The 16,742-nt window shown below is 47.4% G+C and overlaps 2 protein-coding genes across 3 annotated transcripts in view; both read left to right on the top strand.

The window, feature by feature from the left end:
* LOC311125099 (focal adhesion kinase 1-like) overlaps window positions 1-16,742 on the top strand; it is a gene marked incomplete at its 5' end in the record, with an annotated part of 1,344,976 nt that overhangs the window by 1,176,962 nt on the left and 151,272 nt on the right. The window lies entirely within an intron of this gene.
* Window positions 1-16,742, top strand: part of LOC311110282 (CUB and sushi domain-containing protein 3-like) — a gene marked incomplete at its 3' end in the record, with an annotated part of 541,145 nt that overhangs the window by 453,756 nt on the left and 70,647 nt on the right. Inside the window, 3 exon segments of the mRNA XM_084152993.1 lie at window positions 945-1,127; window positions 8,299-8,475; window positions 15,940-16,119. Of these exon segments, the coding sequence (XP_084009119.1) occupies window positions 945-1,127; window positions 8,299-8,475; window positions 15,940-16,119 (540 nt within the window).

Below are 16,742 nucleotides of genomic sequence, written 5' to 3'. Positions count from 1 at the left end.
CAACACACATACACAGTCCCCTATCTCCTAGATCCTGGCTGTACGGCCTCCAACACACATGCACAGTCCCCTATCTCCTAGATCCTGGCTGTACAGCCTCCAACACACATTCAGTGCCCTATCTCCTAGATCCTGGCTGTACGGCCTCCAACACACATACTCAGTCCCCTATCTCCTAGATCCTGGCTGTACGGCCTCCTTTACTTGAATTTCCTCTTCAGCATCTGTCTGTCTGTGTGTCTGTCTGGGAAGGATGTGTGGCTGGCTCAGGTGAATAGCAAGGCTACCAAGTGTGCATCCCAAATGGCACCCTATTCCCTATATAGTGCACCACAACTGTGGGCCCTGGTCAAATGGAGTGCACTACATAGGGAATAGGGTGCTGTTTGTGACCCAGACCAAGGCTACCAAGCCAGGAGCTACGTTGACGGAGGAGGGAGGGAGGGAGGGAGGGAGGGAGGGAGGGAGGGAGGGATGGAGGGTGGGGAATCGGTGAGAGAGGGGAATCGGTGAGAGAGGGGAATCAGTGAGAGAGGGGAATCGGTGAGAGAGGGAATCAGTGAGAGAGGAGAATCAGTGTGCAATCATGGTGGTTTTCTGTAAGGTTACACATACAGAGAATGAGGGAATGAGGGAAGGGCAGAAGGGACAGAGTGGAGTCACGTGTCTTCGCTGGTTTGAATGATAAAAAGGGTTGTGATGTGTTTCCATGGCCTTGGGAACATTGTGACTGAGCCAACAGCAGTGTTTTTAACTCTTTCTATGCTTCTGCTTTTCCCTGTGTGCCTGCATGGGGGCTGGCATGTGGGTCTCTGTGTGCATGGGGGCTGGCGTGTGGGTATCTGTGTGCATGGGGGCTGGCGTGTGGGTATCTGTGTGCATGGGGGCTGGCATGTGGGTATCTGTGTGCATGGGGGCTGGCATGTGTCTCTGTGTGTGTGCAGGTGACTCCCAGGGGACATGTGGGGACCCAGGCACCCCGTCGCAGGGCAGCAGGGAGGAGAGTAACTTCAGGATCCGCAGTAAAGTCCAGTTCAGCTGCTCTGAGGGTTACGAGCTGATTGGCTCTGCTGAGAGGATGTGCTTTCCCAACGCCACCTGGTCTGGAACACAGCCCTTCTGCAAACGTGAGACCACGCACACACACACGCACACACACACGCACACACACACACACACGCACGCACGCACGCACGCACGCACGCACGCACGCACGCACGCACACACACACACACACACACAAACACACACACACACACACACACACAAACATGAGACCACACGCACGCACACACACACACACACACACACACACACACACACGCACACACACGCAAACGTGAGACCACACGCACGCACACACACACACACACACACACACGCACGCACACACACACACACACACACACACACACACACACACACACACACACACACACACACGCACAAACATGAGACCACACGCACGCACACACACACACACACACACACACACACACACACACACGCACACACACGCAAACGTGAGACCACACGCACGCACACACACGCAAACATGAGACCACACGCTCGCACACACACGCAAACATGAGACCACACGCACGCACACACACGCAAACACACACACAAACATGAGACCACACACACACACACACACGCAAACGTGAGACCACGCACACACACACACACACACACACGCAAACATGAGACCACACGCACGCACACACACGCAAACATGAGACCACACACTCGCACACACACGCAAACATGAGACCACACGCACGCACACACACGCAAACATGAGACCACACGCACGCGCACACACACACACACACACACACGCAAACGTGAGACCACGCACACACACACACACACACACACGCAAACATGAGACCACACGCACGCACACACACGCAAACATGAGACCACACGCACGCACACACACACACACACACACACGCAAACGTGAGACCACACGCACGCACACACACGCAAACATGAGACCACGCATGCACACACACGCAAACATGAGACCACACGCACGCACACACACGCAAACATGAGACCACACACTCGCACACACACGCAAACATGAGACCACACGCATGCACACACACGCAAACATGAGACCACACGCATGCAAACATGAGACCACACGCACGCACACACACGCAAACGTGAGACCACACGCACGCACACACACGCAAACATGAGACCACACGCACGCACACACACGCAAATGTGAGACCACACGCACGCACACACACGCAAACGTGAGACCACAAGTACGCACACACACGCAAACATGAGACCGCACGCACACACACGCAAACATGAGACCACACGCGCACTAACACACACAGATACACACACAGAGAGACCTACACTGAGTATACCAAACATTAGGAACACCTTCCTAATATTGAGTTGCACCCCCTTCAGAACAGACCCAATTCGTCGGGGCATGGACTCTACAAGGTGTTGAACGCGTTCCACAGGGATGCCGGCCATGTTGACTCCAATGCTTCCCACAGTTGTGTCAAATTGTCTGGATGTCTTTTGGGTGGTGGACCATTCTTGATACACACAAGAAACTGTTGAGCGTGAAAACCCAGCAGTGTTGCAGTTGTTGACACAAACCGGTGCGCCTGGCACCTACTACCATACCCCGTTCAAAGGCACTTAAATATTTTGTCTTTCTCATTCACCCTATAATAATAATAATATAATACGCCATTTAGCAGACGCTTTTATCCAAAGCGACTTACAGTCATGCGTGCATAAATTTTTGTGTATGGGTGGTCCCGGGGATCAAACCCACTACCTTGGCGTTACAAGTGCCGTGCTCTACCAGCTGAGCTACAGAGGACCACCCTCAATGGCACACATACACAATCCATGTCTCAATTGTCTCAAGGCTTAAAGATCCTGCTTTAAGCTGTCTCCTCCCCTTCCCGAGTGGCGTAGCGGTCTAAGGCACAGCATCTCAGTGCTAGAGGCGTCACTACAGACCCTGGTTCGATTCCAGGCTGTATCACAATCCGGCCGTGATTGGGAGTCCCATAGGGCGGCGCATAATTGGCCCAGCGTCGTCCGGGTTTGGCCGGGGTAGGCCGTCATTGTAAATAAGAATTTGTTCTTAACTGACTTGCCTAGTTAAATAAACGTTAAATAAAAATAAAATAAAAATCTACACTGATTGAAGTGGATTTAACAAGTGACATCAATAAGGGATCATAGCTTTCACCTGGATTCACCTGGTCAGTCTATGTCATGGAAAGAGCATGTTAATGTTTTGTACACTCATTCTCCCAACAAATATGGTCCTCTGAGTCCAACATGCGGCTGTACCATTTCATTTCTAGCCAGCGTATCTCAACGACACACCGTACCTATGCAGGGGTCCCTATAGTTAGCAGCATATTACACCCAGAATTAGATGAGACTGGTCTGGCCATCACACCAGGGGCACACAGGAACGTCTGGCCATCACACCAGGGGCACACAGGAACATTGGCCATCACACCAGGGGCACACAGGAACATTGGCCATCACACCAGGGGCACACAGGAACATTGGCCATCACACCACGGGCACACAGGAACATTGGCCATCACACCAGGGGCACACAGGAACATTGTCCCTCACACCACGGGCACACAGGAACATTGGCTCCATCCTTGTTTGCTGAGGGAAGCATGTAGCTAGTCAAGTCTCCACACTGCTCTGCTACCCAATCCTCAGCTGTGCCCCAAATGGCACTCTATTCCCTATATAGTGTAGGTATTTGGGACGCGTCCCTCCACACCTCCGCTCTACGACATCCTGCTTCCCGGCACCAAGCTGGTACTAATGGTGTTGTTTTTCCTTTCATCTCCTCCTCTGCTCCCTCTGATCTACCACTGTGTAGAGACACTGCCTTACAAACATTCCCCACATTGTGCAGGGATCATTTCTGAAAGGAATTGAAAACAGGGAGCTTGGACTGAGCTGTAATTCAGGAGGTGTACTCAAAAGTGTCTCTTCACACTGAACGACTGAGAACGGTGTCAGTCAGTCACCCAGACACAACCCCAAATGGCCCAGGTGTCAGTCAGGCACCCAGACACAACCCCACAACCCCCCAGGTGTCAGTCAGGCACCCAGACACAACCCCACAACCCCCCAGGTGTCAGTCAGGCATCCAGACACAACCCCATAACCCCCCAGGTGTCAGTCAGGCACCCAGACACAACCCCACAACCCCCCAGGTGTCAGTCAGGCATCCAGACACAACCCCCCAGGTGTCAGTCAGGCATCCAGACACAACCCCACAACCCCCCAGGTGTCAGTCAGGCACCCAGACACAACCCCACAACCCCCCAGGTGTCAGTCAGGCATCCAGACACAACCCCACAACCCCCCAGGTGTCAGTCAGGCACCCAGACACAACCCCATAACCCCCCCAGGTGTCAGTCAGGCACCCAGACACAACCCCACAACCCCCCAGGTGTCAGTCAGGCATCCAGACACAACCCCACAACCCCCGAGGTGTCAGTCAGGCATCCAGACACAACCCCCCAGGTGTCAGTCAGGCACCCAGACACAACCCCATAACCCCCCAGGTGTCAGTCAGGCATCCAGACACAACCCCACAACCCCCCAGGTGTCAGTCAGGCACCCAGACACAACCCCACAACCCCCCAGGTGTCAGTCAGGCACCCAGACACAACCCCATAACCCCCCAGGTGTCAGTCAGGCACCCAGACACAACCCCATAACCCCCCAGGTGTCAGTCAGGCACCCAGACACAACCCCACAACCCCCCAGGTGTCAGTCAGGCACCCAGACACAACCCCCCAGGTGTCAGTCAGGCACCCAGACACAACCCCACAACCCCCCAGGTGTCAGTCAGGCACCCAGACACAACCCCACAACCCCCCAGGTGTCAGTCAGGCACCCAGACACAACCCCACAACCCCCCAGGTGTCAGTCAGGCACCCAGACACAACCCCACAACCCCCCAGGTGTCAGTCAGGCATCCAGACACAACCCCATAACCCCCCAGGTGTCAGTCAGGCACCCAGACACAACCCCATAACCCCCCAGGTGTCACTCCTTTGAACCACCCTATTCATCTCATCTCCAACGAGACAGGATAACATTAGAGTCGTCTCGAAACAGTGGCTTCGTGTTCTCCTTGTTCCCTCTGAGCTACTGCAGCTCTGTAGTTAAATAGATTTACAGATTGTTAACTTCTCAGCCCCTGAGGGGGTTGCCAGGCAGCTTCTACACAAGGCTGACAGGGTACCTCTCTCTCTCTCTCTCCATCACGCTTTCTCTCTTTCAGGCCCTTCTCTATCTCAATCTCGCTTTCTCTTTCTCCCTATCTCTCTCCCTCCTTCTCTTTTTCTCAATCTCTCTTTTGTTCTCTTTCTCTATCGCTTTCACTCTCTCAGCCTTCTCAGCGTTGATCTAAGCCTTGTTCCATTTGAAATCCATCTGTTATACCTGAGCCTGTTGTATCTCTCTGTAAAATACATTTCACATTACTCAGCCCAACCCACCCTCACTTAGTGTGTTGTGAATTCTGTAATAAATATATTGTAATGCTATTAAAATTGTATCCCTGCCTTAATTCTGCCGGACCCCAGGAAGAGTAGCTGCTGCCTTGGCAGGAACTAATGGGGATCCATAATAAACCCCAGGAAGAGTAGCTGCTGCCTTGGCAGGAACTAACGGGGATCCTTAATAAACCCCAGGAAGAGTAGCTGCTGCCTTGGCAGGAACTAATGGGGATCTATAATAAACCCCAGGAAGAGTAGCTGCTGCCTTGGCAGGAACTAATGGGGATCCATAATAAACCCCAGGAAGAGTAGCTGCTGCCTTGGCAGGAACTAATGGGGATCCATAATAAACCCCAGGAAGAGTAGCTGCTGCCTTGGCAGCTACTCTTCCATAGCTCTTGACAGCCAATCCTGGACATTGTATAAATCCATGTCCGAGATCCCTACAACAATGGCTGCACTATCGTTCTACTCTTACCTTGATGCTAGCCGTCTCTCTCAACACTCTTGTAAACAGCTTTTAAGTACTTATTTCTGACTGTTATTAAGCTGGATCTGAGTGGATGCTATGGGGATGGAGTACGGGAGTTGTGAAAGGGGCAGTGATGATTTCATGGAAAGTACAAATACTGTACTTAGCATTGACATACAGTATCAGTTCATATCAATTCATTCTTGATTTAAAGTGCATTTAAATCACCCAAAACGCTTACAGTAAGATAGACACAGTCTTTATTAAAGAGGATCCTATAGATGCTCCAATCTAAGCAATATATATACACTGCATTCGGAAAGTATTCAGACCCCTTGACTTTTTCCACATTTTGTTACGTTACAGCCTTACTCTAAAATGTATACAATTCTTTCTTTCCCTCATCAATCTACACACAATACCCAATAATGACAAAGCAAAAACAGGTTTTTAGAAATGTTTGCAAATGTTTTTTTTTTTTAAATAAAACGGAAATATCACATTTACATAAGTATTCAGACCCTTTACTCAGTACTTTGTTGAAGCATCTTTAGTCTTCTTGGGTATGACGCTACAAGCTTGGCACAGCTGTATTTGGGGAGTTTCTCCCATTCTTCTCTGCAGATCCTCTCAAGTTCTGTCAGGTTGGATGGGAAGCGTCGCTGCACAGCTATTTTCAGGTCTCTCCAGAGATGTTTGATCGGGTTTAAGTCCGGGCTCTGGCCACTCAAAGATATTCAGAGACTTGTCCCGAAGCCACTCCTGCGTTGTCTTGGCTATGTGCTTAGGGTCGTAGTCCTGTTGGAAGGTGAACCTTCGCCCCCAGTCTGGAGCAGGTTTCATCAAGGATCTCTCTGTACTTTGCTCCATTCATCTTTCCCTCAATACTGACTAGTCTCCCAATTCCTGCCGCTGAAAAACATCCCCACAACATGATGCTGCCACCACCATGCTTCACCGTAGGGATGGTGCTAGGTTTCCTCCAGACATGACGCTTGGCATTCAAGCCAAAGAGTTCAATCTTGGTTTCATCAGACCAGAGAATGTTTTTTATCATGGTCTGAGAGTCCTTTAGGTGCCTTTTGGCAAAGTCCAAGCGGGCTGTCATGTGCCTTTTACTGAGGAGTGGCTTCCTTCTGGCCACTACCATAAAGGCCTGATTTAATGGAGTGCTGCAGAGATGGTTGTCCTTCTGGAAGGTTCTTCAATCTCCACAAAGGAACTCTGGAGCTCTGTCAGAGTGACCATCGGGTTCTTGGTGACCTCCCTGACCAAGGTCCTTCTCCCCCGAATGCTCAGTTTGGCCGAGTGGCCAGCTCTAGGAAGAGTTTTGGTGGTTCCAAACTTCTTCCATTTACGAATGATGGAGGCCACTGTGTTCTTGGGGACCTTCAATGCTGCAGAATGTTTTTGTACCCTTCCCCAGATCTGTGCCTTAACACAATCCTGTCTCGCAGCTCTAGGGACAATTCCTTTGACCTCATGGCTTGGTTTTTGCTCTGACATGCACTGTCAACTGTGGGACCTTATATAGACAGGTGTGTGCCTTTCCAAATCTTGTCCAATCAATTGAATTTACCACAGGTGGACTCCAATCAAGTTGTAGAAACATCTCAAGGATGATCAATGGAAACAGGATGCACCTGAGCTCAATTTCGAGTCTCATAGCAAAGGGTATTTCTGTTTTTTATTTTCATAAATTTGGAAAAATTTATAAAACCTGTTTTCACTTTGTCATTATGGGGTATTGTGTGTAGATTGACTAAGAAAAAATTGTTTTAATCAATTTTAGAATAATGCTGTAATGTAACAAAATGTGTAAAAAGGAAGGGGTCTGAATACTTTAGAATGCTCTGTTATTGTAATATACACTAAGTATACCAAACATTAGGAACACCTTCCTAATATTGAGTGGTAAACCGGTGCGCCTGACACCTACTACCGTACCCCATTCAAAGGCACTTCAATATTTTGTCTGGCCCATTCACCCTCTGAATGGTACACATACACAATCCATGTCTCAGTTGTCTCAAGGATAAAAAATCCTTCCTCAACCTGTCTCCTCCCCTTCATTTACACTGATTGAAGTGGATTGAACAAGTGACATCAATAAGGGATCATAGCTTTCACCTAGTCAGTGTGTGTCATGGAAAGTGTTCTTAATGTTTTGTATACTCAGTGTACTAGTACGTGATGAAACAACTTCACAAGTATTTTTGAATTATCACATAATACCAATCATTCAATCAAACTCTATCTGCCCCTTCTCTCTCTCTCCAGCGGTGCAGTGTGGGAACCCGGGGTCCCCCAGTAACGGCCGTGTGTCCCGGCTTGACGGCACCACCTACTCTCACTCCGTCACCTACTCCTGTATGGACGGCTACCTGCTGACAGGCTCCACCACACGTCAGTGTCTAGCCAACGCCACCTGGTCTGGCACTGCCCCCAACTGCACCAGTAAGTCTTCATAAACCAACCTCACTGCCCCCAACTGCCCCAGTAAGTCTTCATAAACCAACCTCACTGCACCCAACTGCACCAGAAAGTCTTCATAAACCAACCTCACTGCCCCCAACTGCACCAGTATGTCTTCATAAACCAACCTCACTTCACCGAACTGCACCAGTAAGTCTTCATAAACCAACCTCACTGCCCCCAACTGCCCCAGTAAGTCTTCATAAACCAACCTCACTGCCCCCAACTGCCCCAGTAAGTCTTCATAAACCAACCACACTGCCCCCAACTGTACCAGTAAGTCTTCATAAACCAACCTCGCTGCACCCAACTGCACCAGTAAGTCTTCATAAACCAACCTCGCTGCACCCAGCTGCACCAGTAAGTCTTCATAAACTAACCTCGCTGCACCCAACTGCACCAGTAAGTCTTCATCAACCAACCTCACTGCCCCCAACTGCACCAGTAGGTCTTCATAAACCAACCTCACTGCCCCCAACTGCACCAGTAAGTGTTCATAAACCAACCTCACTGCTCCCAACTGCACCAGTAAGTCTTCATAAACCAACCTCACTGCACCCAACTGCACCAGTAAGTCTTCATAAACCAACCTCACTGCACCCAACTGCACCAGTAAGTCTTCATAAACCAACCTCGCTGCACCCAACTGCACCAGTAAGTCTTCATAAACCAACCTCACTGCCCCCAACTGCACCAGTAGGTCTTCATAAACCAACCTCACTGCCCCCAACTGCATCAGTAAGTCTTCATAAACCAACCTCACTGCCCCCAACTGCACCAGTAAGTCTTCATAAACCAACCTCGCTGCACCCAACTGCACCAGTAAGTCTTCATAAACCAACCTCGCTGCACCCAACTGCACCAGTAAGTGGGATCAGGAACCTACCTAATTTCTGGGCCCATATTCATAAAGCATCTCATAGTAGGAGTGCTGATCTAGGATCCATATCATCTCATTCATTATGACCTCAAAGGCAAAACTCATCCTAGATCAGCAAATGTATAAATGAGGGCCCTGGACTTACCCGTTGTGCTAATGAACAGGGACGTTTGAAAATTCCTACTGATAACACCATAAGATTTTTTTGACGATTTTAGTATAGATAGAGTAGATATCACTTAGCTAAATGTAAGCAGATGTATTTCTATGTTCGATTATGGTCTTTCGTTTTCATATCTGTGACCTAAATTGACATGTGATACAACGTCATAGATGGGGGATGGGTTAAATTAGTGGGCTGAGGCTAAAGACAGGCTGTGTTGACCAGGACCCATAGGGCTGTGGTCAAAAGTAATGTACTATATAGGGAATAGGGTGCCATTTGGAACTCTTCCAGAATCTTTAATCTCGCATCCTCTTGTCATGACATTTCAAGACGTTGCTCCTCTCATCTAAGAAGGGCGGGTTGTTTTATAACTGGAATTGTCCAGGCAGTGTGAGACAAGGATCCAAGAGGAGAGACACTTTAAGGTAGCCTTCTGGTTAAAGATTGAGACAGAGAGAGAAGGGGTCTCACACATACACACAAAGGCATATACAGACGCACACAGACACACGCACACGAACAGTGACTGGTGGGTTGAGACAGAGAGAGGAGAGGTCAGAAGAGCCCTTTGCCCCTGCTCCAGCAAGATAAGGAAATCAATCCCTCTGTGCCTCTCTGTTACCTTGTGTATATTACCATACCCTCCTCAGCTCTTCCCTCTTCTTCAGCTCCTTCTCAGTTGAGAAGACAACGCCAGGGAGTCAATCTGATTTAAATCTAGGCCCAGGAGAGGGAGAGGGAGAGGGAGAGGGAGAGGGAGAGGGAGAGAGAGAGAGCGAGAGAGAGAGCGAGAGAGAGAGATTAGCAGGTAATGTTCTGAGAACCATATGTTTCTTAGAGCTTGATGAGTGTGGTTGTCCTAAGGATATTTTGCATATAACTTTCTGGGAAAGGTGCAGTATAGTTGTTTGGCTTTGGAACATTCTCAGCACATTTAAGGATTTTGACAAAAAAAAAAAACATTTTCTTCTTGGTATTTCATTACAGAATGTTTCCTGAAAGTTAAAACATGGTTACATTTCATTTCAATTTTGGTAATGTTCTAAGAATGTTCTCCAATTGGTTTGACATTGGGAATGTTCACAAGTAGTTCAGAGAATGTTAAGAAACAATGTTGTTCTGTGGGAATGTCAGTACTTCAGCATAATGTTTCCTGCAGGTTTCCTCATGGTTCTAAAGTCATATTTTCAAGTTGTTCCGAGAACATTAATACAACTTTCCATAAAAACCACAAGAAAACTGTAGTAACGTTCAGAGAACGTTCTAAGAATGTTGTTTAAAAACATATACATTCCGATCTCAGCATCAACAAAACTCTGTCTATTCTCTATCTTGTTAAGTGTGTTGGCCGCGCCCACTAATTGGCCACACCTGATCTTAATGAGTGCTTGTTCCTTTTGAAATGAGGTCTGTTTGAATAGATTAAAACAGTACAGTCAGAATGTTCACTTCTCTTCTCAGAATGTTAAAAAACCTTCAGTTTTACCGGTCAGGAAATGTATGGGTTCGTTCCCACAACCAATGTGAAATGAAAAACATATACAGTGGGGAAAAAAAGTATTTATTCAGCCACCAATTGTGCAAGTTCTCCCACTTAAAAAGATGAGAGAGGCCTGTAATTTTCATCATAGGTACACGTCAACTATGACAGACAAATTGAGGAAAAAAATTCCAGAAAATCACATTGTAGGATTTTTAATGAATTTATTTGCAAATTATGGTGGAAAATAAGTATTTGGTCACCTACAAACAAGCAAGATTTCTGGCTCTCACAGACCTGTAACTTCTTCTTTAAGAGGCTCCTCTGTCCTCCACTCGTTACCTGTATTAATGGCACCTGTTTGAACTTGTTATCAGTATAAAAGACACCTGTCCACAACCTCAAACAGTCACACTCCAAACTCCACTATGGCCAAGACCAAAGAGCTGTCAAAGGACACCAGAAACAAAATTGTAGACCTGCACCAGGCTGGGAAGACTGAATCTGCAATAGGTAAGCAGCTTGGTTTGAAGAAATCAACTGTGGGAGCAATTATTAGGAAATGGAAGACATACAAGACCACTGATAATCTCCCTCGATCTGGGGCTCCACGCAAGATCTCACCCCGTGGGGTCAAAATGATCACAAGAACGGTGAGCAAAAATCCCAGAACCACACGGGGGGACCTGGTAAATGACCTGCAGAGAGCTGGGACCAAAGTAACAAAGCCTACCATCAGTAACACACTACGCCGCCAGGGACTCAAATCCTGCAGTGCAAGACGTGTCCCCCTGCTTAAGCCAGTACATGTCCAGGCCCGTCTGAAGTTTGCTAGAGTGCATTTGGATGATCCAGAAGAGGATTGGGAGAATGTCATATGGTCAGATGAAACCAAAATAGAACTTTTTGGTAAAATCTCAACTCGTCGTGTTTGGAGGACAAAGAATGCTGAGTTGCATCCAACGAACACCATACCTACTGTGAAGCATGGGGGTGGAAACATCATGCTTTGGGGCTGTTTTTCTGCAAAGGGACCAGGACGACTGATCCGTGTAAAGGAAAGAATGAATGGTGCCATGTATCTTGAGATTTTGAGTGAAAACCTCCTTCCATCAGCAAGGGCATTGAAGATGAAACGTGGCTGGGTCTTTCAGCATGACAATGATCCCAAACACACCGCCTGGGCAACGAAGGAGTGGCTTCGTAAGAAGCATTTCAAGGTCCTGGAGTGGCCTAGCCAGTCTCCAGATCTCAACCTCATAGAAAATCTTTGGAGGGAGTTGAAAGTCCGTGTTGCCCAGCGACAGCCCCAAAACATCACTGCTCTAGAGGAGATCTGCATGGAGGAATGGGCCAAAATACCAGCAACAGTGTGTGAAAACCTTGTGAAGACTTACAGAAAACATTTGACCTGTGTCATTGCCAACAAAGGGTATATAACAAAGTATTGAGAAACTTTTGTTATTGACCAAATACTTATTTTCCACCATAATTTGCAAATAAATTCATAAAAAATCCTACAATGTGATTTTCTGGAAAGAAAATTCTAATTTTGTCTGTCATAGTTGACGTGTACCTATGATGAAAATTACAGGCCTCTCTCATCTTTTTAAGTGGGAGAACTTGCACAATTGGTGGCTGACTAAATACTTTTTTCCCCACTGTATATATATTTTTTTTTTGTCATTTAGCAGACGCTCTTATCCAGAGCGACTTACAGTTAGAGTGCATACATAATTTTTTTATTTTTCATACTGGCCCCCCGTGGGAATATGTTCCCACCAATGTGCTAGCTGGGAGAGAAAGAGACAGAGACAGAGAGACAGAGAGACTTACTCCACTTCAGGTAGATAATTCCTCTCTACCTCACCTGGTATTTCAGATTCAGTTCATTCAGAAATGGACTGCCAGATCTATAAACTACTGCCTGCCTGTCTCCACATCACCACTAGACAGAAGTTATAGACCACACTCGTTCCTCCAGGCCAGGTTCATTGCCTTTGATCGTATGCCTCTTCGTGCCCATATATGCTTAAACAGGCCGAATGCTTTGCCTGCAGCGTTTCAGAGAGACCTTGGTGTGTGTCACAAATGACACCCTATTACCTATATAGTCTCAGGTCTCTGCTCAAAAGTAGTGCACTACATAGGGAATAGGGTGTCATTTGGGACGCATCCCTTGCCTGTGGCATGTTTAACTAGTACTGATTGATGCGTCTTTACATGTGTTTATTGAGCAGGCTGAGAAGGGTGATGCATGGTTTCTATCCAGGGCTGGATATACATTAGCATTTTGGTCGAGACATCTTCCATGCCACCTAGATATGTTTACGAGCTTAACCCTCCGATGATTGATTCCCGAAGTGTCGTTCTCACGTTTTTTCCCTAAAAGACACAACATGTATGGAAAACTGGAATTCCAGTACTTCTGGGGTTTGTAGTTGTCAGTCGCGGTGATCACAGAACTACTAACGTGTTTCCTTTTCATCTGAATTCCCAGGTAGACTGTAAACATTCTATTTTCTGCTCTCTACTTTCCACCCCTTCCTCCACAGAACGGAAAGGAATTATAGTTGTAAGAGATTGACAGAATTGATTATGGAAGTTAAACCCAGGAGACCCCCGTATGAGAACACAGCTCACAGCTATTGATTTCCCCCGTGATAGTGAGATCTATCATTTTGTAATATATGAGGCGAGGGGGGTATCTCGCCCAGTGGAGATATCTCTGGGTAGTTTCAGATTATTTGTAGATCAGGTTTCCCACCGATTGTTGTCACAGCCCCAGTCACATCTCACGCCAGACCCACAATGGGGCCTAAATTGCACTTCAACCGCCGTCATAGATCTCCACCTCTAAGTGTCCGGACTGGGGATGGCTTCTTTGTTATGTGTGTACAGAGAGGGAAAAAAGTATTTGATCCCCTGCTGATTTTGTACGTTTGCCCACTGACAAAGACATGATCAGTCTATAATTTTAATGGTAGGTTTATTTGAACAGTGAGAGACAAAATAACAACAAAAAAATCCAGAAAAACGCAAAAAATTTATCAATTGATTTGCATTTTAATGAGGGAAATAAGTATTTGACCCCCTCTGCAAAACATGACTTAGTACTTGGTGGTAAAACCCTTGTTGGCAATCACAGAGGTCAGACGTTTCTTGTAGTTGGCCACCAGGTTTGCACACATCTCAGGAGGGATTTTGTCCCACTCCTCTTTGCAGATCTTCTCCAAGTCATTAAGGTTTCGAGCCTGACGTTTGGCAACTCGAACCTTCAGCTCCCTCCACAGATTTTCTTTGGGATTAAGGTCTGGAGACTGGCTAGGCCACTCCAGGACCTTAATGTGCTTCTTCTTGAGCCACTCCTTTGTTGCCTTGGCCGTGTGTTTTGGGTCATTGTCATGCTGGAATACCCATCCACAACCCATTTTCAATGCCCTGGCTGAGGGAAGGAGGTTCTCACCCAAGATTTGACGGTACATGGCCCCGTTTATCGTCCCTTTGATGCGGTGAAGTTGTCCTGTCCCCTTAGCAGAAAAACACCCGCAAAGCATGATGTTTCCACCTCCATGTTTGACGGTGGGGATGGTGTTCTTGGGGTCATAGGCAGTATTCCTCCTCCTCCAAACACGGCGAGTTGAGTTGATGCCAAAGAGCTCAATTTTGGTCTCATCTGACCACAACACTTTTTCCCAGTTCTCCTCTGAATCATTCAGATGTTCATTGGCAAACTTCAGACGGGCCTGTATATGTGCTTTCTTGAGCAGGGGGACCTTGCGGGCGCTGCAGGATTTCAGTCCTTCACGGCGTAGTGTGTTACCAATTGTTTTCTTGGTGACTATGGTCCCAGCTTTCTTGAGATCATTGACAAGATCCTCCCGTGTAGTTCTGGGCTGATTCCTCACCGTTCTCATGATCATTGCAACTCCACGAGTTGAGATCTTGCATGGAGCCCCAGGCCGAGGGAGATTGACAGTTCTTTTGTGTTTCTTCCATTTGCGAATAATCGCACCAACTGTTGTCACCTTCTCACCAAGCTGCTTGGCGATGGTCTTGTAGCCCATTCCAGCCTTGTGTAGGTCTACAAACTTGTCCCTGACATCCTTGGAGAGCTCTTTGGTCTTGGCCATGGTGGAGAGTTTGGAATCTGATTGATTGATTGCTTCTGTGGACAGGTGTCTTTTATACAGGTAACAAGCTGAGATTAGGAGCACTCCTAATCTCAGCTCGTTACCTGTATAAAAGACACCTGGGAGCCAGAAATCTTTCTGATTGAGAGGGGGTCAAATACTTATTTCCCTCATTAAAATGCAAATCAATTTATAACATTTTTGACATGCGTTTTTCTGGATTTTTTTGTTGTTATTCTGTCTCTCACTGTTCAAATAAACCTACCATTAAAATTATAGACTGATCATTTCTCTGTCAGTGGGCAAACGTACAAAATCAGCAGGGGATCAAATACTTTTTTCCCTCACTGTATTTGTTTGTTGTAACAGAGTACACTGTGTCACTGAGTCACTCTTTTGGCCCCTTCCTTCCTTCCTTCCTTCCTTCCTTCCTTCCTTCCTTCCTTCCTTCCTTCCTTCCTTCCTTCCTTCCTTCCTTCCTTCCTTCCTTCCTTCCTTCCTTCCTTCCTTCCTCCTTCCCCTCCCTCCCTACTGCCCTCCCTCCCTTCACCTCCCTCCCTCCCTCCTTCCTTCCCCTCCCTCCCTACTGCCCTCCCTCCCTTCACCTCCCTCCCTCCCTCCCTCCCTCCCTCCCTCCCTCCCTCCCTCCTTCCTTCCCCTCCCTCCCTACTGCCCTCCCTCCCTTCACCTCCCTCCCTCCCTCCTTCCTTCCCTTCCCTCCCTACTGCCCTCCCTCCCTTCACCTCCCTCCCTCCCTCCCTCCCTCCTTCTTCTCGCCTAATCACAGTGATCAACTGTGGCGACCCTGGGGTTCCAGCCAATGGGATGAGGTATGGAGAGGACTTTGATATTGGTCAGAACATCACATTCCTGTGTGCGCCGGGATACACCATGGAGGCCGACAGCTCGGCCATACGCACCTGCACCTCCAACGGCACCTGGAGTGGCATCATGGCATCCTGCCAAGGTGAGACCTAGCAACACATGTATAGCATGATGTACTTCATTACCTATAATACTCTGTGGAACATATCTAATAACATTTTGGCATCATGGCATCTTTCAAAGGTAGGGTCCAGCAACACTTATGAGCCTTTGTTTGGTTGGTTTGTTCCCCTGACTACTTCATTTTGAGTGTTTGAATATGTGTATCTACACTTTAGAATAGATTTCAATGAGCCAAGTCTTAGGGAGTAACTAATCAATGTTCCCATTGTCCAAAAAAGAGATGTCTTGGCTTGTCTTCCTTATGGAATCACCACCAGTTTCAATACAGATTGTTATAGCTTATTCACAGTAACACTGCGCACCTCCTGCTTTCCACACTGTTGCCCTTAGCAACAGTAGCCCATATATCATTGTGTCCTGTTAGCTGTCACAGTGATAAAAGGGTTTAAATAAAGCATAGCAGTGTGCTTTGGTTTGTTATTGTAGGACCAACATCCTGTTTTGTTGTTGTTGTTGTTGTTGTTATTGTTAGGCAGAAAAGGTTTATCTTCTTCATAAAAAGCTTTCTCAACATGCATAAAATGCAGCTTCTTACGATTATCTTGGACCAATTACAATCAACACAGATATCTCCATCCATTT

Source organism: Coregonus lavaretus, assembly GCF_964263955.1.
Source record: "Coregonus lavaretus genome assembly, chromosome: 3".
Lineage (NCBI taxonomy): Eukaryota > Metazoa > Chordata > Actinopteri > Salmoniformes > Salmonidae > Coregonus > Coregonus lavaretus.
This window is presented reverse-complemented; position numbering and strand designations above follow the sequence as displayed.